This window comes from Uloborus diversus, chromosome 7, assembly GCF_026930045.1.
Source record: "Uloborus diversus isolate 005 chromosome 7, Udiv.v.3.1, whole genome shotgun sequence".
Taxonomy (NCBI): domain Eukaryota; kingdom Metazoa; phylum Arthropoda; class Arachnida; order Araneae; family Uloboridae; genus Uloborus; species Uloborus diversus.
This window is the reverse complement of record NC_072737.1, coordinates 133,558,654-133,585,047: the sequence shown is the minus strand read 5'-3', so window position 1 is coordinate 133,585,047 and position 26,394 is coordinate 133,558,654. Positions and strand designations below refer to the sequence as shown.

Genomic DNA, 26,394 nt, shown 5'->3' with positions numbered 1-26,394 from the left:
GTGTCCGCTATTAGGAGGAACTACTTAATTTACCTTTTTCAAAATGGGCTGTTGTTTCCTTTGTAGAACACAATCGAAACAATTGCGAAAGGTTTACTACATTTTACGTCAAGAGTAATTAATCTGTTTTTCTTAATAAAGGTATACTGACAGCACACACTTGTCTTAAAAAGCATTTAATCAATTAAAGTAATCAGTTAAAACAGTTTGACATCTCTTTTTTGCATTACAAGCCTGTTTCTCAATATAAATATTTAAATCATTTACCTTAGCAAGTCTTTCAGTGTCCCCTTTGCTCAGGAAAAAGTTTTTCAATTCTTTACTGTATTTCAGTGCTTCCGAAAATTCTCTACTTTTTATGGTTAATTTATTTATTTTATCTGGAGTATCACTATTGCATTATTGACAGTTGGCAATATGACCTTGAATATGGGCAAATCTTTTTCATATCTAAAAATTAAACAACCCAACGAAACCACGGCGCCATAAAGCCGACTACTACCGGCGCCGGTCTGCTCAATTGCATCTCCCGAGAGCCCCAGTTAGAAAAAGCACCCAGTTTCCCCTTTTTTATCTTAACTTTTGAATAGTTATTGTGTACAAAATTCATTAAAATCTTAAGAAAAACGTACGTTAATTGTTAGACTGACATCAGTTTTCACTTATCTGCTTCAATACTCTCAAAACTAGCCGTAACAAAATTATGACTTTTTTTTTCTTTTTCATTTTTTGCTGCCCGCAAAAAGTACCATGTCTTTTAGTTCTTTTTTTTTCTGCCCCCAACTTTTAAGCCCCAATCGCTGCCTCTGCCCATTACCACCCTTTTAATTCCAAGAAACAGTGATAAGGAAATGACGGGAGGGGGGGGGGATATCAGTTGTGGAGGATGAAAAGCTTTGTAAGGCAAGCAGTTACTAAGATATTCTGTGAAAAGAAAAAAAAAACGGAAGTGCTACGATCGCAAGGGAAATTTTTTGTGAAATAACTGTCCGTTATTCGGAGTGTCCGTTATTCAGAGTGAATTACATGGAATGGCCTATATTGAGGGACTGGGACTTGCAAAAATGTCCGTTAATTAGAGGTGTCCGTTATTCGGGAGTGTCCGTTAAGGGAGGTTTCACTGTATAAAGTTATTAGTTTGCTCTTAGTAATTTTCACATCCACACATATTTTACTTGTTACTACATTTAAAATTGTTTTTGCCCATAGCCCCAAAAATATGCTGATAGAGTACCTATAAACTCTCGTATTCTCATCTAAAATATTCGAAGAATGGTTTCCTACTACTTCCACGTTTTAAAAATACAGTGTAACTTCTCAAAATGGCCAGTCCTGTTAAAGAGCCAATAGTTTTAGGAAAGAAAGTTTTCCCCATAAACAAAATGTTAAGTTTTTACTTCTATAAGAAGACCACATCCCTCTTATAATGGTCTCCCACCCACCAAAAAAAAAAACTTTCAATTTTCTTGTGTTCTAAATCTTAAATAGGTGCGTTGAAATTTTGAACTTAAAGGTTTTATTCCAAGCAACTGGTTCTTCAAAAAATAAGAGGAGAGAAGGGGGTTGTATTTGGTAAGAGAATAGCCATGAATGTACAGATGTTCTTCCCACTTTTTTTGACCTTTAACCTTTTAGGAAAGAGAGATTCTATTTCAATTCCTAACCATTCCTTATACTGATATTTCCATATTGTGCATAATAAATCCATATTAGTGGAGAAAATCCACATAACGTGCATCTAATATACGAGTACTGTGCGGCCAACGCAAAATGAGATTATCGCCAGAGGTCTAAATCCCATCGCACAGTGCATCACTAACTACCCTGTCGCTTTAACTCAGCATGTGAGCCAAGTTTAGTTTAACAATACGTCTTTCTACTCGATTATTGTTGAGTTTTGGATCTGATTAATTTATAAGAGTCTTGTTGAAGGGTTGAAGGGTGGTGATTACTGCACTGTAAAAAAATTCAGAAACGTTACTGAGTGTTTCCGTGTCACGTTTCGGGATTTTAATGGCTTTTATCCACTTCCTGGAAAAATCAAGTATCATTGTCAAAAAGTTTCCTGAATTGCTACAAGTTGCACGAACGCAGACTTTTCACTATTGTGAAAAATAGTTTTAGCTCCCAGTTTAATGATTAACCGAGCATATTAATAAAGTGTATCGGCTTCAGTTCGATTACAGCCCGTCCATGCTAATTCAACTCCCAAAGGGAGCAAATAAGTATGAACTACGTTGCTTTGCCGGAATTGCAGCCGAGTGAAATTCTCGTTACTTGCAATCCTGGCTCAGCATTGGCAATGTTTGCAATAATGCTCTTGGAACATCCTTGATAAATGAGGAAGATGCCAAGCTATAATGTTATACTTATTAAGTTTACTCTAATTTTCCAGAGACACGACTGGCTTTTAACGGGAAGAATTTTCCAGATTAATGTTAGGAAGGTTACTGAACTTTGGCGGAAAACGTTCCTGGGTTTTGCAAGATATGTTACTGGCAGAAATTGGGCACATCACCTGCCTATTATTTTCCAGGAACGTTTCTGAATCGTTTTTACAGTGTGATTAGAGACGCGTCATTGATACTGAACTTTCATTTCTGTTGTTAATTTTTTGTACCAACGCAAATATTTAAATTAGTACTTCTGAAAATTTTTTGCTCAAGATTTTTCCTCGGATGCAGTTTGTACAAACGGTATTCACCGTTTCTCACTTCTAATTACAGCTTCTGTCATTATAATTTGACAATGGAATGAAAATCTTACCTAGAAAGAGGTTTAACAAATCTTTTTCCTACTGACATGCCTATTTTCATTTTACACTTTGAAGTCAAACTCAGAGACTGATATACAGATCTCAAAAATCTGGGCTCAAAGTCATTTGGAGACCCCTAAAACAAATCGGCTAGTTTCAGCTAATACGCATAGTTTAAATGACGATACCAAAATGCAATTTTTTCTTTTTTTTTTAAGACAACAACAAATTGTAAACAACCTAAAGTTTTTTTTTTTTTTTAGTAGTAGTAGTAGTAGTAGTGGTAGTACATAATATAGAAATCCAAAAGTTAATTTATCCAAATTACGAAAAAATAATAATTAAATTCAACTAAATTTAATTTTTACATAACATAGGAATTCAAAATTTAATTTAGCTAAATTATTAAAAAATACACCAATAAAATTTAGTGTATAGTGTATAAAGTTTAGTGTAGTTGTTGATGAGTACGAAGAAAATTATGTGGGAAACAAGATATTTGTACTAAGTAATTACATGTCATATGTAAGTTGGGGGGCCTGGGCTCCCAGCAGAAATTATGATTGCTGGACCAACGATGTTGGCCGATGGAGGAACGTTTAAAATCCTGTTTTTTGACCGAACGTTCCTCCATCTTCCAACATTGTTGGTCCTGCAATCGTAATTTCGATTTTTCTTCTGCCAAAATTTTCCATGGTTGTTCTTCCACTTATGATTTAGATTTTTGGAAATCTTACTGCATCTAGAAAAATTCTACTTTTTAGTAGTTGATGATTTCGTCGCCTCAGAGCAACAGTAAGATATTTAATCCCAGAAATTACACTAATGTATCTTACTATTGCTGTGGGGCGACGATTTGTCGAGCACGCTCCCTTTCATTACTGTTAGGGCACCTTTCCTTTAATAAAATTTTTTCGATCCATGACGTTTTTTCCTAATGTCCTTGCTGTTTTTGCCGACATAACGTTTCTGGTTCCGGCCACTTCCAGTCTATTTACTCATTCTCATCTTTTCTTTGTGTACCATCGTTCTTTTATGCATTAATGAAAGGGTTTGTTTTTATAACCTTGATCGAAACAGCTGTTTGCAGAGTTTTTTAACTCTTTTTCATTGCTTTTATTTGTACACGTATACTCGTTGTCATATTTTTACTCAAATCACACAGTTGTAAGTTTGTCACAAGTTATCACACTGTTGTAAGCTTTGACCAAATGGGAAAAGGGCTAAAGTTCCTATTGCCCCTCCCCCCCTCACTCCCTTCCGAACCCGCCATTAACACGCCATCATATATAAAACCCCAAGCAGACTACTACTAAATTTGCGACGTCCGTCGCAGAACTGTTCTGTTCAAATGAGAGAGGAAAACTCAGACAAATTTTCTGCAGAAATTCTACAAAAAAATATATTTTCTACAAATATATTTCAACTAAAGATATAATTCTGCAGATTTCTTCAATTTAGAAAAAAATCCGAAATTCTCGCAAATTACGCTTATTCGGCGGTAAGCTCGCGCAAAATGTCGGAATTTTATGCGCAAAATTTGTGCAGCAGAAATTCTACAAATTTTTGCAGAAAATAATTTTTGACTGCCTGCACCTGCTTTATGCCCTAATCGCTTTTCGGGATTAGATTATTTCGGCTTATACCGGAATTTTAGTTTTTTGTGTTTGTTTTGTAAAGTTTTCCTCCTCGTTTCACTTTTTCAGACCTCAGAACGATCCTATACTTATAATTCTGAATAGATTCTGATTTTTCTTACGTTTTTGGTTCCATTTCTCTATTTTCTCCTTAATCGATCTTCATCCACCACAATTTCTGCCATAAACGAATGCTTCGAAAACATGCCAACATTAAAACGCGTGTCTCGCCGAAAATTGCGTCTTGCTCGAGACTTCATTCCTTTTGTGTCCTGATGTATTTCAATTATTTTAAAATTTTCGAGGTATTTTATTACATGCTGACGTATAACTCGACTCATTTAATAGAATATTTTAGTACTTAATTCATTTATTTTTTTTATTTTTTCATTATTTTAACTGCTTATTCATAATATGTAAAATTAACCAAAAGAAAAGAAAAAATCCAGAATTCCAGTTTCAAATCCAGACTAGGATTTTAATACAAATTTACATGTTTGCTTTTTCTATGCATTTTGAGAATCTTACCCGGTTTAGCTTTTGCAGCCTGTTCAAGTTTTGAAGAGATTTTTTAGTTTTCATGATCAACTAATTTTAGAACGTTTCTACATGTACAATGCTAGAAGTACCAGCAGAACAATTTCGGGCAAATGATTTTACGTTGCAGGATATCAAAGTATTCTGCTTAAGGGAATGTATATACAGTTGGCTCTCTGTTTAACGACGCTCTATTTAACGACTTTCTTTATTTAAAAACGGCTTTTCACGGCCCCAGATGGTCCACTTTCGTTTTAAAAGTACTCTATTTAAGGACGATTTCTACTTAAGAACGATTTTTTGTGGTCCCTTGAAAGTGGTTAAACAGAGAGCCAATTGTATTTATTTAAGAAATGCATATTAAAATTCGCAAAAGTATGGAAATATTTAACATCTCACGAGTTTCAGTTTTATCTAGCGTAAGTCCTGACCTTGGAGTGGGAGGGCTATAGCCCCTTTAGCCTGAGAATGAAGTAAAATATATATGACTGATTTAATTTGAAAGTAATAACTTTCAGATTGAAAAACGTCGATTGCAGGACAAAACTATTTCCTCCAAGTCTTTACATACCATTGCAGATTGCAATCTAATCTGTAGTAGGTTTGGACCAAATGGGAGAAGGGGCTACCGTTACCTAGCCCTCCTTTTCATTAATATGCCAATATATATATATAGTTTATATATTTATCTAAATATAATACAAACCTAAATTCACAAAGGTATTGCCGCATTAAAAACCTCTGAAATTTCAATTTTATCTAGTGTAAATTCAAACCTCATGAGGGGGGGGCTACAGCTCTCCCCCCCCCCTGGATCCGCCACTGTGAGTAAGTTGTATGAAATTAGTTTAGCCTATCAATGCTAATTCATAGCTGATAAAATTTTCTTCCTTTTCAGTTTATCTGAAAGAGTTGATAAAATGGAAAATTCTATTGGCAATATAGTATCGAAGATAGATGCTGTTTTAAACAAAATGGCTGCTATGGACAGAGCAAAAGTCAAAAGGAGAGAAAATATGAATAAAATCCTTAACACAATATCAGAGGTAAGAATGAAAACATTTTGTTCATATGTCCTTCATACAAATTTTAAGCATCAAGATATCCAATCCCTTAAAGATAATCACTGAAGCTGCTCTCCATCCATGGTGAAGTTATGCCTTGTACAAAAGATTTGTTGGCTTCAGGCCGAATCAGGCTAAGTGCAAAACTTTACAAGCAATTAACATCGTTTTTTATGTAATTCAAGATTAATTTGGAATAATAAATGTTAGTTAGACTAGAGAAGACATTAATTATATCAGGTCAACACATTCTGTTTGTCTTATCATTTCAATCAATTCTTGGTTTTTAATCATTATAATAAATGCTGTCCCTCTTTTTTTCCAACACTAATTATAAGAGAAAAATGGAAAAGATATTTAAATTGTAATGTGCACAAAAGGTCAGATTTCTTCAATTAATTCAATTTTAGTTTTCATTAATATTTTAAGCAAAAGTTTCACATAAAATTGAACTTAGTTGAAGAAATACGAAATAAAAACATAAATTCTGAAATCCAATTTTTGACTTTATTGCAATAAGTCAGCTCCCATTCTTTGTAAAAACAAAAATCAAAACATCAAACATAAATTTCCAATTTATGAAAGTTGGCTTACTTTTTTTTTTTTTTAAAGATCAATACTCATATTTCAGACTATGATTGAAAACTTCAAAACAGAATACTCAGAAGCATGTAAAATAATAACACATTTTTAAAAAATATACACTAAGATATAGTGCAAGGAATTTTGGAAGAAAGAAAAATTTATCTTCTATGTGAAATACTTGACTGTGGTTTGTTTTAAAAATTCTGTGTTGAAACAACACAAGGAAGCTCTTTAACTGCTTGCTTTTGGGATAATATTTTTGAACTTTTAAGAATTCTTCCCAAAACGCAAGGAAACATTAAACTATATAATTTTTTGAAAATAATTATGTATAATGTGAAATGATTAACAGAAAATAAATTCTTGTGTCAGGCCCACTTTTTATCTGGAATTTAGTATGTGTACATATTTTTAACCACAATCCCCAGGTATAAACTAAAAGCAAACGTGGTTAGTATGTATTAATTTTATTGATTATTCCCTTGATACTTTTTCAATTGTAGTTGATTTGGGTTTGTTTTGAGTTTTTCCTTTGGTAAAGAAAGGGACTTATAAGAAAAAGGTGATCAAAGCCAACAAATTCCTGTAAATTGTTTCCTAATTATTTAAGAGATCAAAAATGAAATTTACAAGCTAGTACTCATGTTTCATAAACAGTTTTTTAGTATTGATTGCTGATTACGTACTAATGTGTGTGAATTGTAAATACAAATTGATCAAAAAAAAAACAATGGCAAATCAAATAACGAAAGCTAACTTAGAAAAACAATTTATTTAGAACTCACATGTTAAAGAACAATAATTGTGCAATGAAAAATATACAGCATTGTATAAAAATAGAATTTAATAGGTAATGAGAAATATACATTTTATAAATTTTATTTACATTCACCAGAGCAGTGACTTAGACGAAAAAGCAAAGAGACATCACATGGAGAAAATGGTGAGAGAAGAACTACAAAGATGGGATTCTGATTCCTCTCTTCGTGTTCCCAACAACGGAGCCAACCCAAATCCAGTAAGATTATGACAGTTTTTTCTAAAACTTCACTAAAATTCTTACATAGCAATCAGTAGTTGAGGACTAAAGTTTGAAAGTAACTAGAGAGTTTCCCAATCATTAATTTTGATCTCTGAAGTCTAGATTTTCATAATCTGATTGTGCTTTTTGAAAGCATATTTGCTTACATAATTTTGCTTAATATCCAAATATTGATCTTGTCTGCAAGACAAAATTAAAACGAGCTGATGTGTGCCTCACATGACTTCCCTTTGCTCCAATTTAATGTCATTATTGGTAATTTAAATTGTGATTCAATCGTTTTCTCTCTAAATATCACCAACAATGGCCAAATTAAAACCAGATTTTAAAAAAAAATCCGCCAAATTTGTCGCCAACTTGGCGATAAAACTTGACGACCAAAAAGACTGGCCATATATCGCCAAGCGTTCGCCAAATTAACAAAGATTTCCCCCCAAAAAAGGGAAAAAGACCCCCTTAGAAACACCCGAAAGCAACCAAAAGGGGAGGTGCACAACTAGACCCCACTGGGAGTCTACGTACCAAATTTCAACTTTCTAGGGCATAACATTCTTGAGTTGTGCAACACACATACGTACATACAGAGGTCACGAGAAAACTCGTTGTAACTAACTCAGGAAATGTCAAAATGGATATTTCGCGTGTCCATACATTCTTAGGCACTTATCCACGTGTGGTCGAGTCGAAAAAAAACTCAACATTCATTCCAGGGTGAGCAAAATGGAAATTAAGGTCGATTTTTGAGTGAAATTTTTTTTTCGCCAATACAATACTTCCTTTTTTGTAAAAGGAAGTTAAAAAAACTCTAAGTGAGCGATTTACAATTTGAACCTTTTTTGTGCATTCACTATCATAGCCAAAATTTACTTTTCTAATGAAGAAATTAATCAAAACAAAACAAATTAATCAAAACAGCCATTACATACATACAAATTAACACATTAGAACTGGGCTTATCATTTTCAATACATATGTTTAAACTAAGGGTTCTGGGTGGGTAGGTCCCTCGTTGCATACTTGTAATCACGTATTTAGTAGGTAACTGCAACAATGTAGAGGTGAGGAAATGTAAGGGATAGCTCGCAAATTGGCAACACTTGCCTGCAGTTGTTCAGTGTGACTTGTGATTAACACAGATTTTTAGTGAACAGTTCTCTATGATTCATTCATTTCCAAGAACGAAATGAAGACACCAATATCTTTCTAAATTTTTAAGAGATTCAACTGGAATGTTTTTAGGATTTGCCAAATCTTTTTGGCTACGGAAATTTGAAAGTTATAAACTTCAATCTTTCTCACTTGGCTAGTGAGCAATCAATTGCTTTAAATGCTCGTACTCCACAAATTTTTAACATTGATATTTTAAATTTTAAAAAAAATGATCCCCTTATATTCTGTCTATGGTTTGACAGAAAACTCTGTGTTATGAGCCAGAAACATGCAAACATAACTTATATTTTTGACTAAAACATTTATACTTTTTGATGTTGCTGTTGTCCTGTGCCAGCTAAGCTGACAATTTGGGTTGCGCTGCTTCATTTTTCCAATTGTACTGCAATTTGGTGTGAAGTTCAACTTCCACAGTACACACATGCCGTAAGGACCCGTTTATAGGATAGGCAACCATTCACAACACATTCACAGAAAGGACGGACAAGGACAGGGGAGAGAAAGTACATCCATGCCCGAGTCGGGATTCTAACTAGGACCTTCCTGTCACAGTCAGATTCCTCTAACCGCTAGACAGGGAGTGGCATAAATACCGTATTACCCCACATTATCCAACATGCCCCAAAATTTGGGGTCACCAGATTTTCAATAACACTTGCCTGATCCTTTCCGGCATGTCGGAAAAATCTTCAGGAAAAAAATTAATACTATAAAAAAATAATGTTCAGCTTAAAATTAATGTAAATTCTACACATATCTTATTAGTATTAAACAGCTTAATTTTGTAGAAATATTTATTTGCAATGTCATTTGTTATTTTAACAAGAAAAATATTGTTTAATAACGAATAACATTATAAACATTAAATTGAAACTAAGCAAACATTTACGCAGTAAGCTTAAGTTACCGTCACTAAGCGGTGCTAAAGAATTTACCATAGCTATTCAATACATAAAAATTAAACTTCCCTCTCTAAAAGGACCCTAAAATAATTTATTAAAAAAAAAACTAGAAACAAATTGCAGTAACAATGATTGCTTCTGAATTGTTTACTTTATTGGCATATAATTAAATCCGTTAATAATAACCTACCATAAATAACAAGCACATATTTATGCAATACACATTTTTTCGAAAGAAGGTTACTTTCTGGATTTGTTATTTTTTTCCCCTACGGTGGTTTGCTTTCTGATTGGAACTGAATGGGGAATTTTACTTTTGTTTTGCTGCAAAATAGACCTCAAATTATCCATCATGCCGGAAAATTCGAATTTCCCGGCATGCTGGTCAACCTCGCTTTTTCCGGCATGCCGGATAATGTGGGATAATACGGTACATTTGATATTTTTTATGAAAATCAATGAAATTATTGTACACAGTAAATAAACTAATATCTGAAATTTACAGTTTATTCCCAGGTATTTGCGATGAAGAATGTTGAAAAAACTTTTTTGGTTTCATCAATTCATTGCTGTTCTCTTAAATGCATGGTTGATTGAAATTTGAATGAAAAATGTCAGCTAAAGCATTCCTTTTATGTGACAAAAGTTGGAGAACAATTTGTCTCCATACAACGGTCCACAAAATAGGAGGACATGATGTTATTTCAGCAATGATGTGAATGCTGCTAAATTTACGAAGCTTAATTTACTGATTTTGAAATATTTAAACTTTAAGTGGAATCAACGTAAGCAATTGTTAAGAACAGTGTGAGATTGTACTAAACGTTAAGCTACTGAAATAATATTTCAATAGTTATCTCACTACCAATAACTTATGTTCAAGTTCCCTTCCGTACGCAAAGCTTGCAGCTAAGATTCCCTCTAGTTTAAACTTTGGATTTTAGCCCGGATAGGCCACATATTTGTGTGCATGTGTTTATTTGTTTTTATCTTTAACAGTCACCAAAGAAGAATAAATAGAGATAAACTACTATAGAAGATTGCATGAGCTTTGGGATTGTGAAAAATGCTTGATTCTGAAGACTCAGCAGAAATGAATGTAAAAAGATGAACGTTTATGTAAACTATGTAGAAAAGCTAGTAAAATTCACAATTAAAATAGTGAATAAGATCTTCTTAAGTCTAATTATTTCCATATAAAAATTCATCATTAAAAAAGTATTAAAATAGTACATAAAGACATTCAACACTAATGCATATAGTATACAGTTAAAATGACCTTTTTCATTGAGTTAGAAAAGTTTTAGATCTTTATTTTTCATTAAGAAAATAAAGAATGAGAAAAAAAAAATTTGCTTGTAAAAAAAATTTTGACAAATAAGTTCAAAAAGGTAAAAATAAATGTGGTCAATGATTCTTTCTTAAACTTTCTATATTACTTCCCATATGTACATATTTGCAATAAATTATGTTATTGTAAAAGTTATATAGCTATGTATTACCCACCTAATCTTTACAAGAATGCTAAAAAAGTATGATAATGCTAAAAGGTTTAAGAAAACACAATATCTTTTCCCTCACTTTCAAACTTTACAAACTAACTTAACATTGTGCAATAATATATTTACACACATATACATGTACCTCAGAGGCAAACTCTGGTAACAAGCACACTCAACATTTTCAGCGTTTTGAATGAAACTATTATTTATTTACATGATTTTACTTCCACCATGCTAAAATTACAAAACCTATGTGTAAGCATGTTATACATTGCTCACATATAGCTTTTGTAATCCAGGAAGATGAAACAGAGAAAGTAAAACCATTATGAGTAGTTTCAGGAAGATCTTGAAAAATTCATATTTTTTTAATATGAAATATTTAGGTCAGTTTACAATAAGTCCTTTATATATACAGTTTTCCTTACAGCATTGGTGTATCCTTCTTTGAAGCGAAACCATACATCATCAGCAGTACTTTCATCTTCCTTGCCTGGCAACAAAAAGAATGAAATGAGAATCAACACCAAAACTAATCATTATATCGTGGGGTTACAAGTGAAACACACTAAGTCAAATAACATGGTTTTGAGTAAACGCTGATTAAAGATTTTTGCTGCTTTGTCTACTTTGGTAGTGCTATTATTTTATCAAAAAAGTTAAAGCACTGGCATTTTCTTCAAAATCATGGAAGAGTCTTGGTTCTCATAAGTTTATTTTTTACATTACACTAACGATAGATACGGTTAGGACTAATTATCATCAATTGTATGACTTTAAGTGTTTTTTAAGTATAAGATTATTATTTTTTTTTATTTTTCATATATATTTTTAAATATTTATTCATTATTTTATTTATTTATTAATTTTTTGTAAAAATCCGAAAATTAATTATATTTGACTTAGTGGATTTCACTTGTAACCTCACGGTACTTTAACCAGAAAATCACCAGTCGAGATATGACAGGTGAAAATTGCTTCTACATTTGAACGAAGCAATTGTCTGTTTGATATTTTTATAGTTGAAATTTTAAGTCTGACTCCAGTAGATTAACCCTAAAACTCCGGTAGATAGTGTTCATTGTATTTGTTTACCACTCGTTCGTTTCTTCATTCCCCTGAAATGACACAACCCTGCCAGTAAAAAAAACAGTGAAGTGACCATATCCAGTTCAGCCATGGTCACAATAAAACCTTTCCCTGTATGTTAAACATTACCAAAACATAGCATATTAAACTATCATGCTGTGGCGCGAGTTTCATTGTTGATGACGTCAGGAGCATTACTGGATCATTGGCTATTATATATATGCGGATGAGAAGAATATTTTTAACAAACAGTATCCATCTACGTTCTTTTGTCAATGTTACTAATTTTGTTCAAAATATTTGGAATTCTCCAAAAATTAGTGCTTTTATCACAAACAAAGGTCCTACTATTGGAAGGAAAAAAATAATTTTACAAAAGCTAAATCTATTTTTTTATAGATATAACTCTTTTTAGAATGATCTGAACTAGATAAAATATAAAGTAACTTCAATACATGTTCGATATAGTTACATAAATATATTAAATACTACATTAAAATAACATCTACTGTATTTCTTTTTTGCGGTTTGTATTTTTAATACCTAAATTATTAACCAGATTCTAAACACATTTTATTTAGAAGTACAAGATCTATTAAGATGGGTACTGTATTAAAAAATGAAAATTAGCTCATTTTCTCCACTAACATTGCAAAAATTGAATGAATGTTTTAGGAACTTTCCGTGACTTTGAATTTCAGAATTCTGAAAAAACTAATGCTGAGTATTTTACTTTCTTTCCGCTGGCTAATCAAATGAATTAAAATAGAGAAATTATTATTCAGATGATGCATTAGAATATTTAGTCTTTTATAGTCAAATAAATTACCTGATTTGTCACTTTCACTCGGAATGATTACTCTTCCAAAAAAGTCAACCATGGGCTGAAAAACAAAGCCATCAATCATAGTAATGTAAAATTACCATTGATTAAAATAGTTACATTTGAAAGAATTACCTTTTCTGGCAAAACATTTTTCTTGGCCACCTTCTTTGGTTCAGAGGTTTCTGTAGTTTTTTGTACAACTTTCTCGTTTGTATGTTCACCAGCTTTATCTTCCTTTCTCATTTGCTCCATTTCAACCTGAGTTAATTTAAACACAATAATTCATACAGAAGCAACTGAAAAAACTTTCAAAAGATTTTTTTTCTTACACAAATTAAGAACCTATTAATTTCATCAACCACTGAATACCGCAAAACCTCAACACCTTTTGAAATTACCACAAAATCAAATTTTCACACAGGCTCATGCATATTAGCAAGTAATTACATGCAAGTAAAACTTATACAGACAAGTGTCATCAATAACTAATTAAAGCCTTCTTCATAAAATAAATGATAGCTATTTATTTTGTAGTGTTACCGCTTCCTAAGCCAGGGCTACAGAAATACTTAAAATACACCGCCATCCATCCGGTCTTCACCAGATGGAATAACTGAGTGGTGTATTTTAAGTGTTTCTGCCTTAGTCCTGGCTTAGGGCGGTAACTTACTACAAAATACCATGCTTTGCCATCAATCTTTGAGTTGAACCGCACCATTGCTGCGGTCACTCATCTGGTGTGCTAATTCTACATTAGCTACCAGTTTGTTTGGCTCTCTTGGCTCCCTTAAGAGGATTTTCGCCACCAGCTTATGTGATTCCTATTCCGGGCTGATGAGTGCTAAAAAGCACGAAACTGCAGTCCTCTGATGGTTCAATTAGAGCTGGCGATAGGCTATTTAATTAATACTCTTAAATTTTCTTACCATGCATAAATATCCTAATGTACTGCCCAAAAGCGTAGTGGCAACAGTTGGAAATGACGCAATGGATATAAGGCAGTACGAAAGAGCTAAAGTTTCCCTTTTTTACGCATATCATCTCGCCTTGCGTGCGTGGCTGAAACAGTCTCTCGAGTTTCGTTCAAATAGTGAATGTAAGGATGGCCCTTTGGAAGGTTAAGTGCAGATAAATGTTCCTCGCTAAGATGTGAAGTCTCGGCATCACATAAGTGAACCAAGAAACTATCCGAGTCTTCTGCCAGACTAAATTCATCGCTGTGTCGGAAGTAAAGGCCCCATGGACCAGACCTGGGAGCTAATGAACGTATCGGATGGTAGGAAATTGTAAGTCTTGTGGCCCGTGAAAATAGTAGCAGGAATCGGAGTTCGAAGCTACCGGCAGCGGGCAAATCCTCAATTCATTCAGCCTACGCTAGATCTTTGAAGCAAGGTCGAATTGGTGCCTTTTGTACAGCATGTGAGATTTTTAGTGTTTGATGCCTCGTCGTAGAATGCAACCCCTGTGAAGTAATGTTTTAATGTATTACATAAGAACTTTTTAATTTGTGCAAATTGTGGTATTATGTTGTCATAGGCTGATGTTATTTTAATGTGTGTGAAATGCAAATTTCATATTAGTTAATTTTAAGCAGAGAGTTATTTGGGCTTGGTGCTTTTGTAGATATATATAGGCGGAAACTCTGGCCGTGTGATAACTAATGTATTTTAACTTTTGTTAGGGGTTATTTTTAGAGTTAGTATTCGATCAAGGAATAGTTTTAAATTCTTTTAAAAGCACTATTCTTGCAATTGTATTTGTGTTATAATGCTGCATCTTAACCATGCCACCTAGTAAGAATAAAGCTGTTTCTTTCTTTAAAGAATTGTAATTAATGTGATCTTGGGTATGTGTTTTGGTGTTTCGCGTACTGTGCGTTTCGACAGTACACCAAGTTATTTTTCCCGAATTGAAACACTCTAATTTACATCCCTGCCTCTTAGGCAGACTACAATGATACCTGGGAGGAGCCATTTCTTTCACATGTCATTGCAGACTAAGAGCTACGGAAGATCAACTTACATAATCAAAAATTGAGCGTACGTATCTATGTAGTCATCTATGTCTGAGTTACTTCTCCTGAACGACAGTGAACTGACCATCGAACAAGGTATAGATGGATTTGTAATTTTCCCGTCTTTGTGTTTCGCTATTTAACATAATCCTTCGATAATAATTAGCGGAGATATCAATTTAAAACTATTAATTATGACACTTAGATTTCAACATTAAATACCTATTTTGTGAAGGCTTTCCTCCATTCAAATTTTTATTCAGTGCTTCATCTCAACTTTCTGCAACAATGCTTTAATTAAAATTTATAGCGTGAAGAAAATCATTGAGACGAAAGATCTGTTGCCATTTCTTTTTCTTGAATATGAAAAAGTAAAATTATTACTTTTGTTTTAAAGGCTTTTTCTGTAATCAGGGGATTTAACATGCTTACTTTTTGGTTATTTTTCTGCAATCTGTTGCAAAATTTTACTGATTTTTTTTTTTTTGGTCCAAGCCTGAGTGTTGAACACTCATCACTTGACATAATTTTTATTTTCGAGGAAGACTGTACAAAGGCCGGGCGACGTAATTTTAAAGGGCATTTTAATGTTCATGAACCGTATATTAACGTAATGGAATTTTATGAAACAATGAACATTTCAAAATAGAATGTCCTATTTCTCTAAGCAAAAAGCAAGAACATAATTGTTCAATTGAGTGAAATTTAATGCATGTTTACGAGCCACTTTTTTTTTTTTTTAATCTGAATGTCTAAGGGTTAAAACTGAAGCAAGAACATATATGCTACTTCCACTGCCAGGAGACTTATTTAAGTTAATTTTTTTCAAGATCACAGCACAAAAATACACTTAATAACAGATATTTCAGAAAAAAAAATCACCAAAATGAAGAAATTGATCAGAAAAAAAAACTTTTGTGTAAAATAATGGAATGCAAAATTAATTTTAAAAATGCATTAGAAATTATGCTATTTTCATTTAGACTGCCACTTAATGAAAAGCAGGTCTCCTGACACCCAAATGTTCTAAATCTTACAATACTTAAGCAATCAAATAGTTTAAAATAAAAAGAAAGAAAAAGTCAACACTAAAAGCTATCAATAACAGACGGAAATTAGTTTAATGGAAGAATTTGTACAAATGCACATTTGGCTAACTGAGTGAATTAAATTTTAAACAACATAAAACTATAATGTAAAAATTGTACATGATATATAAATATAAACATACCTCTCTAGCTATCATCTGTTTTGCAGCATAAGTCAAAACTCTTTTTGATTTTGTTTCACCAAATTTAATCAATTCTTCTACATTCCTAATTAAAAAACATGACAGATAAAATTGCTATGAAAAAACAATGTTTTTTTTTTTTCAAGGGGAGGGGAGGGGGAGAGATAGTAAAAATAAAGCTTTAAATTTGTTACAAAAAGTACTGAAATGCATTAAAGTAATTATATTTAGTGATTTCAAATTATCTAAAAAATACAGTTAATATTTTTTTCATACCAAATGTTAAAGCTGGTAGTCAAATATTATTTAAGACTATAAACTGTTAAGAATTCGGAGTTTAATTTAATTTTTTTTAAAAAGCACAAACAAAACTTAGAGAGAATACTTACAGCCACAATCAACCAACAGTGCAAGAACTTTTTACTTAAAAAAAGAACTTGAAAACTGTTTTGAAAATTTTTTAAGATAATATCAACGCCGCAGAGCAACAGTAAGGTATCCTACTGTTGTTTTGAAGGGACAATATAATATGTTGCAAAAATGGTATTAAAATGTAATTAAAAATTACTTAAAGTAATAAAGTGAAAAATCATAAATCCATTGAAACAAAAAAAAAAGAAAAGAAATCAGAAAAAAAAACAACAACACATTTCATTTAAAAAAGGGGAGGGAGTTCAAAAAGGTATTTATAAAGTAAAAAAATAAATCTTACGGTTCTAAAACATAATTATATGTTCCATCCTGCAATCTTTCTTGTCTATAATTTAGATTAAATGCCAGCATAAGCTGAATAACACGCTGCAATTCCTTCATTTCTCTCTGACTGTACAACTGAGTACTAACCTAAAAAATTAGAAAGTTTCTTACAATAATTCAAAAAAAAATGTTACTTTTGCACAAAAATCAACATAAAATAATAAAAGAAAATAATAACAAATATCGTTGAAAAAAAAATTTAAATTATTATTATCTTACTAATATTATATATGCGAAAGTTTGTCTGTATGGATGTATGGATGTATGGATGTTTGTTACTCTTTCACGCAAAAACTACTGAACTGATTTTGATGAAACTTTACAATAATATAGCTTATGCATCAGAATAACACATAGGGTAGTTTTCGTCCCGTTATGGGGGGCAAAACCCCCTTAGGGGGGCAATAAAACACAATTTTGTATAAATTCTCTAATATTTATACTTGCACATATTTACATTATATGTCCATCGAAAGCTCTGATTTTTCTGCTGAAGATGGCACCTGTTCGAAATTTCTAAGTAGAATAAAACGAGTTATGAGCTTTTCAGATCCATGTTCGAAGGCTTTCCTCAACTCAATACAGTATTTAGTGTATCATCTCAACTCCTGCCGATAGCGACAATTGTTGTATTGTTGACTTTCTTTGCTTTTCGTGATTGTTCAAGGCTTTTCTCAAGTCAAATCTTGAAGCAAGATTTTTGCACAAGATTGGCAAATAATACATGATTTGGCTGATGATTTTCCATTTAAACGGAACTTTAATGTAATTAATGGTTTTTATTATTATTTATGCTGATTGAACACTTACTCATTATCCAAACAACCAGCAGATCGCCAAAATTTTTCAGAAAGATTTCCGTAGCTGATGCATTTGGCAGTTTTTTCAACGTTGTTGTTTTTGAAGCCGAAGACTACGTCATAATGTTTCTCAGCTTTCACCATGTAAACAAAATATCGCCAATCAAAGAATTTTCAAAAGACTTTTTTTACTGTGTTAAATAATCCAGCAACTAAATTAGGCAAATCCATAAACAGCACAAAAACTTCCATTAATTTTCCTTTTTGCACAATTTCAAACAATCACCAAATTTTATTACTTATTTTGGTAACATTTCGGATGAAACTGTTTAGCGCCATTTTATGGTGACCAAAAATATCTCAGCATCTGGCGACGACATCTCTGTAACGAAAATTAATATCATATCGTTTCACAAAGTAAGGAAAGAATGGGGGAGCATCATCGAAGGTAACCCGAAACGACTTTCGCAAATTCGGTAAAATCGCACCAAGAGCCACAATGATTGAAATTTCCCGAAATAACTAAAGCAAGTATAAGGGGATTACGAGCGCAGCTACTTTTTTTTAATCACTTCGTACTTCATTAGCCATACAGAGAAGGTTTTAGACTGAATGTTAAAAAAAAAGTATCAACAGATTAATCTTTTTAAACATGAGAAGATTAATTTCATGTTTTTTAAATTTGTATATGCTTAAATATAGTGCTTTCGTTTCTAAATCAATACTATTTTGTTCTTTATACTTATTGCTATTTTAGTTTTATGGGTAAGGAAGAAACTCGATTTTTAATCACGTCAAAAAGATGTGTTTAAATTCTTTCACTTAAAACAGAAAACAAAAGCAAGTAACGATTTTTTCTAATAATTATTACTGACCCAGGTAACGCCGGGTATTTTTAACACAATAAAAAAAGCAAAAGTACAAAGGAAAACTTCAAGCATGATACTTTGTTCTAGAAAAATTAAGAGCTATTTTAACTAGATTTTTTTACTAGTTTTTTTTTTTATTTAATTTATGCTTAAAAATATAAACTCTTTTTCTTTTTTTTAATCAAGAGTGATGAAAGAGAGATCATAAAAGACGCAAAGACTTACGCAAAGATACATGTAACACCTACATACCGCTACAATCAAAAACTAGTTTCGAGAGTTTAATTTTGGTTAAAAAGGTTTTCCTACATATATTCTTTTATGTCCCTACTTAAAGTTAGACTACCGATTTTTTTCGCTTTTTTTCATCTGAACCTCTGTTGTTAGCATCAACAGTATAAATCAATGTTGTAAGCTGTTTATTTTAGAGCTTTTGATAAAAGTTTGCTGTCTGTTTCTGATTCTTTACAGACAAAATTTCATTGGAAAATTATGTATACTTTTAAAATACACTTGCAAACTCAAAAGTTTTGCTCTTCAGATGTAACCTAAGTAATGTCAGTCAGTAGAACAAAATAGAAATTCTATCCAAAATATTTACTATCAGTTGTCAGAGGTTTCACTTAAATGAATGTTTCAAATTAACTAGTTTTTTGATAAATGCTTCAAAGATACGATTCAGCTTTCATGGAACAAGCAAATTAAGAGAAATGGAATCACCATGGTAGATAGTTTTGAAATATAAAGTATACAATGAAATACTTTATTTTAAAAAAATTAAATGTTGATGAATTTGAAATTTTTACAATCAATCAATATTGACATTGGGGTTCTCACCATAGGCGGCTCATACGAGGGGCAAGGCGGGCAACTGTTCACTCACTTTCAAAAGTAAAGGGGCCTTGCCTCCTCACTTTTAAGAGTTGAAAACAAATGATCGATATAACAATGAGTTTTTATAGGGTGGATTGATTTATTTCATGAAAGTAAAAACTGAAATTTCCAAAATAAATGGACTTTTCTTATTTTATTTCATAAAAATGAAACTTTGAATTAGAAAAGGAAAGTCTACAGTGGCCATCCAACATTTTGAGGCCATATTCCACATATTTTATAGGTGTCATAACCAGTAATGTTAAAAGCCCTTAATATAACTCAATTTTACAACAAAAAAAACCTCAGCTTTTGAGGCCACGCCTCCTAACCCCACACACTTCTTTTGACCCCCCCCCCCCCCACTTTTTTGGTATACTAGCCGTCTATGGTTCTCACATCGTGGTGCCCACCATACACTGGTCATATTTTATTAATTATACTATGAAAAGTGAGCTTTCATACTGAACTGAATTGTTGACAATCATTTAGACATTTGATTTTTCTAGTTCTTCCTGCAGTGAAATAATAATTGAATAAATCAATTGGTTTTCAATGGTTTATAAAATTGGTATTATTAATTCAAGTTTATTTAAAAACATTTTGTTTGAAAAGTTCACTTCCCTATTGGCTAATAGTAATTCATATTCATAAATTTAGAACCATACTGAATTTATTAATTTTAAAATCAAAACATAACTTACGGGTCTAAGAGATGGTTTAATGATTTCCAACAGGAATGGAAATATGTCAAGAATTAGAAGACTAGGATTTAAGAAAGTTTTAAGAGACGACACCATATCCTTGATCATGCTGGTTAGAGTATTTGCTGACTGGGAAATTTTAGCCTTATTCTGTAATAGAAAAACATTATTTATAAAAAGCAACAAATATAGTCTTTAAAAAATACACAGCTATTCAAAACTAAAACTAAACAAAGAAATAAAGTTATAAAAATTTTATTAAAATAATCTTAAATAGTAGAGTTACACACAGGGGTGTTCCCTATATACTCCATATATGCCGTTATATTCTCAAACATGTTTTAGATATATAGCGTATACCCTCAACACTACTATACTGTACTAGCGTACATCTCAAGCTTCAAAAAAAATTTTCATATTATTATACATTATTTATATGATTGCATACACATATTGAGCGTAATGGATTACTGGGAGTATACTCTCAGAAAAATTAATGGGAACATCACTAGTTAAACATAATATAAAAAATAATATATATGGGCATTTTATTTACATTAAAATCATAAAAATTGTCAAATACTATACATTAGTTTCTTGAAATAGAATGCAGAATCAACTTTATAGCATACAGCGTTAGCCAAAAGTTCATTCAAACTTGAAACATTCATAAACCATTGTAAAGAAGTCCAGTTTGCAAAAATGTTTTTTTTTTTTAGCAGCAAAAAATGTAACTGGTAGGGGGTCTCTGACCACCCAAAACACAAGAAAAGGGACAACAGCAAGCCGATTTTATTTTTTCCTGCTATAATAGTTGTTCAACATGATCCTCAGAACACTGCACACAAATAAGGTGATACAATGCTCGTTGCAGCTGAAAGCAGCATGTCAGAATGCTTCGCAGCAGCTCACTACACACAAATTCCATAAATTGTTGATGATGTCTTGAATTAAGAAAATGCCAATTTTGAATTCTGCAAAAAGATAGATAAATACAATCAATTGTATTTATTTAATCTGTACTACTTAAATTTTTAAAATAAAAATTAAGTAACATCATTTTTGTACAATGTTTCTAATTTATTATTTCTTAGTATTTTAAGAAAGAACTGAATGAGACAAATATAGGGGAGACCGGGGATAGTTGGTGAAGTTTGTAAACATTATTCTTTTAAAGGTTGTAAATAAAATAGAAAAATTTTCTTTTATTGCTTGGATAATATGTATGGTATCAGCAATAAAGTCTTATTTCTATTTTGACAATACTATGATTTGTCTATTTTTTTGCATAATTTTTTGTGAACCTTCGCAGAGTTTGCACACTTGCCCCATCACAGGGTAAGTTGGCGAGCCGTATGGGGTAGGTTAGCAAATTGAGAAAAACTCATAATAGTCTCTGAATATTTCACATAAAGCCTAAATGATGCTTTAAATAAGCAAGTGAAACTTACCAATGAATGAAAACAAGCGAAATTAGTATTGTAATTGCTTTGAAATTTAGCATGTTACACCATATAAAAGATTAAACTGATTTTAGAAGTAAATGCTGAAACTTACCCCGAAAAAAGTTTGCTTATAAGCCCCAAGTCATCGTATTGAAATCAAGTTACACTGGATTGAAAATGGTTTCATTAAATAATCCGAATAAGACGTCATTTGTTGCGTAGAAACATTGGCTAATCAATATTAATAAGTTTTGGAAAATTACTCTACTATTATATGATTTATAAGAAAATAACTAAGAATGAAAAAAAAATACTTAACATTGTGAAAAAACAACTTTCTCTCGTGCAACACGTTTGGTTTGGCAGATTTCACTGAAAATGCACTGACTGTAGTGAGGCACCTATGGGGTTACATGACAGCTCACTCAGGGCTGTTAAACCAAAAACGAGAAAATTATTTAACATTCGCACACTTACCCTGGTCTCCTCTAATTCAATTGTTTTTGTTTTATTTTTTAACACCAGTTTCTGTAACCTCAATTTTAGTTCTAATTGAAATAAAGAAATACTATTATTGCTCATCATTTTAAGTCCTTTTTTTTTTTTGGTCACCAGTTTTTCACACTTTGAACCAAACATAAACTGTGGGCATATCTGCATTTTACGCTCAATGTATTTTAATAATTTGAAAAAAGCATGAGCAATGAGAACCATGATGCAACAATAATCACAATAACTATCTTACTTCATAATAAGCAGATGGAAATGAAATCTGTGGGTATGATGGGGAAGAGTTGAACAAATGAAATGCAACAGCAGGATATGGAAGATATGGCATCAGAAAGAATAACTGTCGTTGAGCTATTTGTTGTTGAATGATATCACCAAAGCAAAGCCACTCAACTCCACTTGCAACCTAACAAAGAAGCATAAATTTTAAACACGTACAGGATTAAGATTAACATTAAAATTACAGAGGGGTCATTTTGACCCCAAGAACTTTTTTTAGCTAACTGCTCCTCTGTATTTCCATAAAATGCTTAATCCTCCCTCGACTTTTCCTAAATCATCATGCTGTGTAATAACATGAAGTTTCTAAGAAGATAGTATTTTTTGAGCAATCACGATTGCTTATTGTTCTTACTTGACAGTTTCGAATTCCTATGATTTTATTTTCCCCCCACCTCCCTAAGCAGCACCACCGTAGACCGGCCGCCTCACGATGCTGCTACTCTAGCGAAAACCGTCTCCAGGTTGCGTCACTTACTTGCCTACACTTGCACATACACCTACACACACACACATGCATACATACAGACACCTACACATACAAACACATACACACAACTACACACAAACATACATATCCCCCACACAAACACACATACACATGCCTAGACACATACGGATACCCCCCACACATACGAATACCCCCACACAGAAACAAGCATGCCCCCCCCCCCTCCCACACACACACCTACATATACACACACACTCGTGATTGTGAAAACATAATTTGAATTCAAGATGTCAAAGTTCAAATTATTTTTTTTTAACTCAAATTAAAGGGTGATACCTAAAAGTGTGGGCAGGTGTCATTTAGACCCTTTTGAGAAATAAAAGAATGAAAATACATTTACTGATGCTGAAGCAGAGCACAAACGAAAAAATGCCTCTTAGAACATATCATTGCAAGAACTTTAGGCATTCATAATGTCTTTGCATTTAAAAAAGAGCATTAGTTTTCTAGTTTCTGAAATGCATCTGAAACAGTGCTGGTTATTTGAAGTTTATTTTAAACCTTCTTTAAATAATTCATTATGCATCCATCAGATTACTAAATCTTTTAAATATACTGCATTTATTATAAATACATTTATTTTAAACTAATTTTCACAAATGTATACCATTATGTAAGGAGCTATGCAGATTTCTTTTCAGGGGTCAAAATGAACACCCCAAGGTAATTTTACACTGAAATCAAAGTGAAAACTTTGTCTTCAAACATGGTTGCAGGGAATTGTGAAATTAATTTTGGTAATTAAAAAGAACATTAAAAACAATAATTAGTTAAGAAAATAGTTATGAAACTGTTACTTAAATTATAATGCACAGTTGTATCCACTATTTTGTTTATAAGGTATGAATTCCTGCTAAGCACATTAAGAAGTAATTATCAAAAAAAGTAATTTTATAGATATGGCTCAGTACACAATGAAAATTCACTTTGCTACAAATGTGATACAAAAAAGGTCAAAGTCCATTAAAGTTTTAAAGTCAGGAAGAACTAACTTTCTGAAACAGTGATTTTAATAATAAAATAGAAGCCAAAGTTTAAAAATATAATTTCATTTTTCTGTCAAGTAGTTCCTCCCTCCCCCTCCCAACTTCTTCAGAGGAAAAGTACATAAATGTACTCTGAATAAAAGGGGGGGGGGAGAAGGTCATATTTATTTGATACTGTACAAGAATATGTGAAAATAAGATTTTCTTTTAGAATTTAGAAAAAAAGAGAAAAACATTCATAATAATATATCTGTACTTTGAGGACAGAACAACCAATATTAAATTTTGGCCAGATTTAGTTAATAATATAAATTAATCCCACCAAATAGAAGACTTTTTGATGCAACTACAACTAATCTGGTGAAGCACCCTACTATTGAGCTATAGTGATCATATTTTCCTGCATATTATCCGTGATGGCCTATAATCCCCAAGTCATTAAATCAGTTAGAAGAAATAAAAATCTTTGTATAATCTGCAGTGTTGTATTATCCGTGGATAATATATAAAAAAACGAAGTTGTTTTGATTTAAAGTACAATTTTAGCAACTAAATTAAAAACGTAAAGAAGAATTAAGGTATAATCACAGTTAATCTAAAAAATAATGATTTCTTGAAATCGCAATAACAGTTTGCTAATAACTTAAAGACAGAGTTAGAAAAAGGAGAAAATGGTCTAGTCTAGTGCAAATGGAGACTGCGCCTACTATGACTGTATGGTTGTTTATTTTACACAGCCTGAATCACGTCAGAGAAAAATTTCAAGCTATGTAAAATAAACAACCATACAGGCCAAGGAAACTTTCTTGATTAGGTGAATCCTGCTGAAAATTGAGAACCAATGTGTATAACCCGCACCTCATTAATTTAAACTTTTTTAACAGATAATCTGCGGATAATAAGCAAGAAAATATGGTAAATATTATAATCTTTGGTTTTTTTTCAATGATCAGTATTTTTATTTATAGCTAAAACAACCAATGTCAGCAGTAAATCAAATATATATTTTTAAATAACTTAAAAAGATGTACATTCCTAAAACAGTGTGCAACAATAATCTCTTGAAATGTTCAAAGTGTTGATGGTCTCCAACATGAATACTAATAGAGATAGAAAAAAATAAGAAACTTTATGGCCACTTTTTATAGATTAATATTTATTTCTGGCTAAATTAACATAATTTAGTTAGTAATCATACACTAGCAGAAAATTTAACATTATTTAAGCATTAAAAATCAAGCAAATATTCGAAAAATATACAGATTACATTTAAGGAGAAAGAGCGATAGATATCTTACACTTTCTAGAGATCTATGTCTCAGTTTTATGTTTAGATAGTTCTCAAAAATTCCAACATTAACTTTTTCAGCATCTCCAAAAGCTTGAATGACATTGTACATTTTATTAAATCTGTAAAAAAGAAAAAATATACAATTTTAAACAATATTTTAGAAAAAATTTAAATTTCCATAAATTTAAGTTTGAATATTTTTGAATCTTCAAAATTCAAACATTAACTTTTTAAGTGTCTCTCAAAGTTTGAAAAACATCACACATTTTGTTAACTATGTAATAGAGAAAGAAACAATTTTACATTTTCAAATTATACTTTAGAAAACATTCAGATTTCTAGATTAGATATCTAAGTTTTAATTTTAAGAAAGAATGTCCTTAAAAAACCCAACATTAACTTTTTAAGTTTCTCTAATAGCTTATACAATATCATACATTTTATCATATCTCTAAGATATTTTAGAAAAAATCATTAACACAATGACTTACGACTTTTTTTCTGCACAGTAAAATATATCCAACCAAACAGCAAACAAGCTCTTTTGAATATCTTTTTGTCCAATCTGAATCCCTTCTAAATCTGCAACTCTTAATTCCTTCTTCAATCGATAGATGAACTTTGAAAAAGACATAAAGAAAACATAAATCAAGTCAAACATGGAGTGTGAATGTTTTCAAAGTATGAAATGGACAATTTTACAGGGCATATTTTTAAAACAAATTTTTCTCATAAAATTATTGAACATGTTTGTACTCAGAACTGCTTCAATAATTTAATTTCACATTGAAATGAAATATCTCATCTATATAAATAAAACAGAGAATATATGTGTGTGTATATATATATATATATATATATATGTATATATATTTATGTTCTTTCTACAAATCCAGTTTACGTCGAATCTGAACCAAATTTGGCAGGATGGTACTTGGGCACCCGAGAAAAAACGTAGGAGGGTTTTCAAACGCCAAAAAAGTACCGAGACGTTCGAATTTTAATTTTAAGACCAG

At 31.7% G+C, this 26,394-nt stretch overlaps 2 protein-coding genes across 2 annotated transcripts in view; one reads left to right on the top strand and one right to left on the bottom strand.

The window, feature by feature from the left end:
* LOC129225541 (polycystin-2-like) overlaps nucleotides 1–10,831 on the top strand; it is a 47,789-nt gene extending 36,958 nt beyond the window's left edge. Inside the window, exons 14-16 of the mRNA XM_054859982.1 lie at nucleotides 5,828–5,975; nucleotides 7,474–7,596; nucleotides 10,692–10,831. Coding sequence (XP_054715957.1) covers nucleotides 5,828–5,975; nucleotides 7,474–7,596; nucleotides 10,692–10,712 — 292 coding nt within the window. The 3' untranslated portion in view covers nucleotides 10,713–10,831. The remainder of the gene's footprint in view (nucleotides 1–5,827; nucleotides 5,976–7,473; nucleotides 7,597–10,691) is intronic.
* Nucleotides 10,832–11,586: 755 nt separating this feature from the next.
* Nucleotides 11,587–26,394, bottom strand: part of LOC129226894 (chromosome transmission fidelity protein 18 homolog) — a 58,379-nt gene continuing 43,571 nt past the window's right edge. The window contains exons 15-23 of the mRNA XM_054861522.1: nucleotides 25,870–25,997; nucleotides 25,386–25,497; nucleotides 22,547–22,717; nucleotides 20,357–20,506; nucleotides 17,067–17,197; nucleotides 16,355–16,439; nucleotides 13,242–13,367; nucleotides 13,113–13,167; nucleotides 11,587–11,687 (exon numbers count right to left, since the gene is read on the bottom strand). Of these exons, the coding sequence (XP_054717497.1) occupies nucleotides 11,587–11,687; nucleotides 13,113–13,167; nucleotides 13,242–13,367; nucleotides 16,355–16,439; nucleotides 17,067–17,197; nucleotides 20,357–20,506; nucleotides 22,547–22,717; nucleotides 25,386–25,497; nucleotides 25,870–25,997 (1,059 nt within the window). The remainder of the gene's footprint in view (nucleotides 11,688–13,112; nucleotides 13,168–13,241; nucleotides 13,368–16,354; nucleotides 16,440–17,066; nucleotides 17,198–20,356; nucleotides 20,507–22,546; nucleotides 22,718–25,385; nucleotides 25,498–25,869; nucleotides 25,998–26,394) is intronic.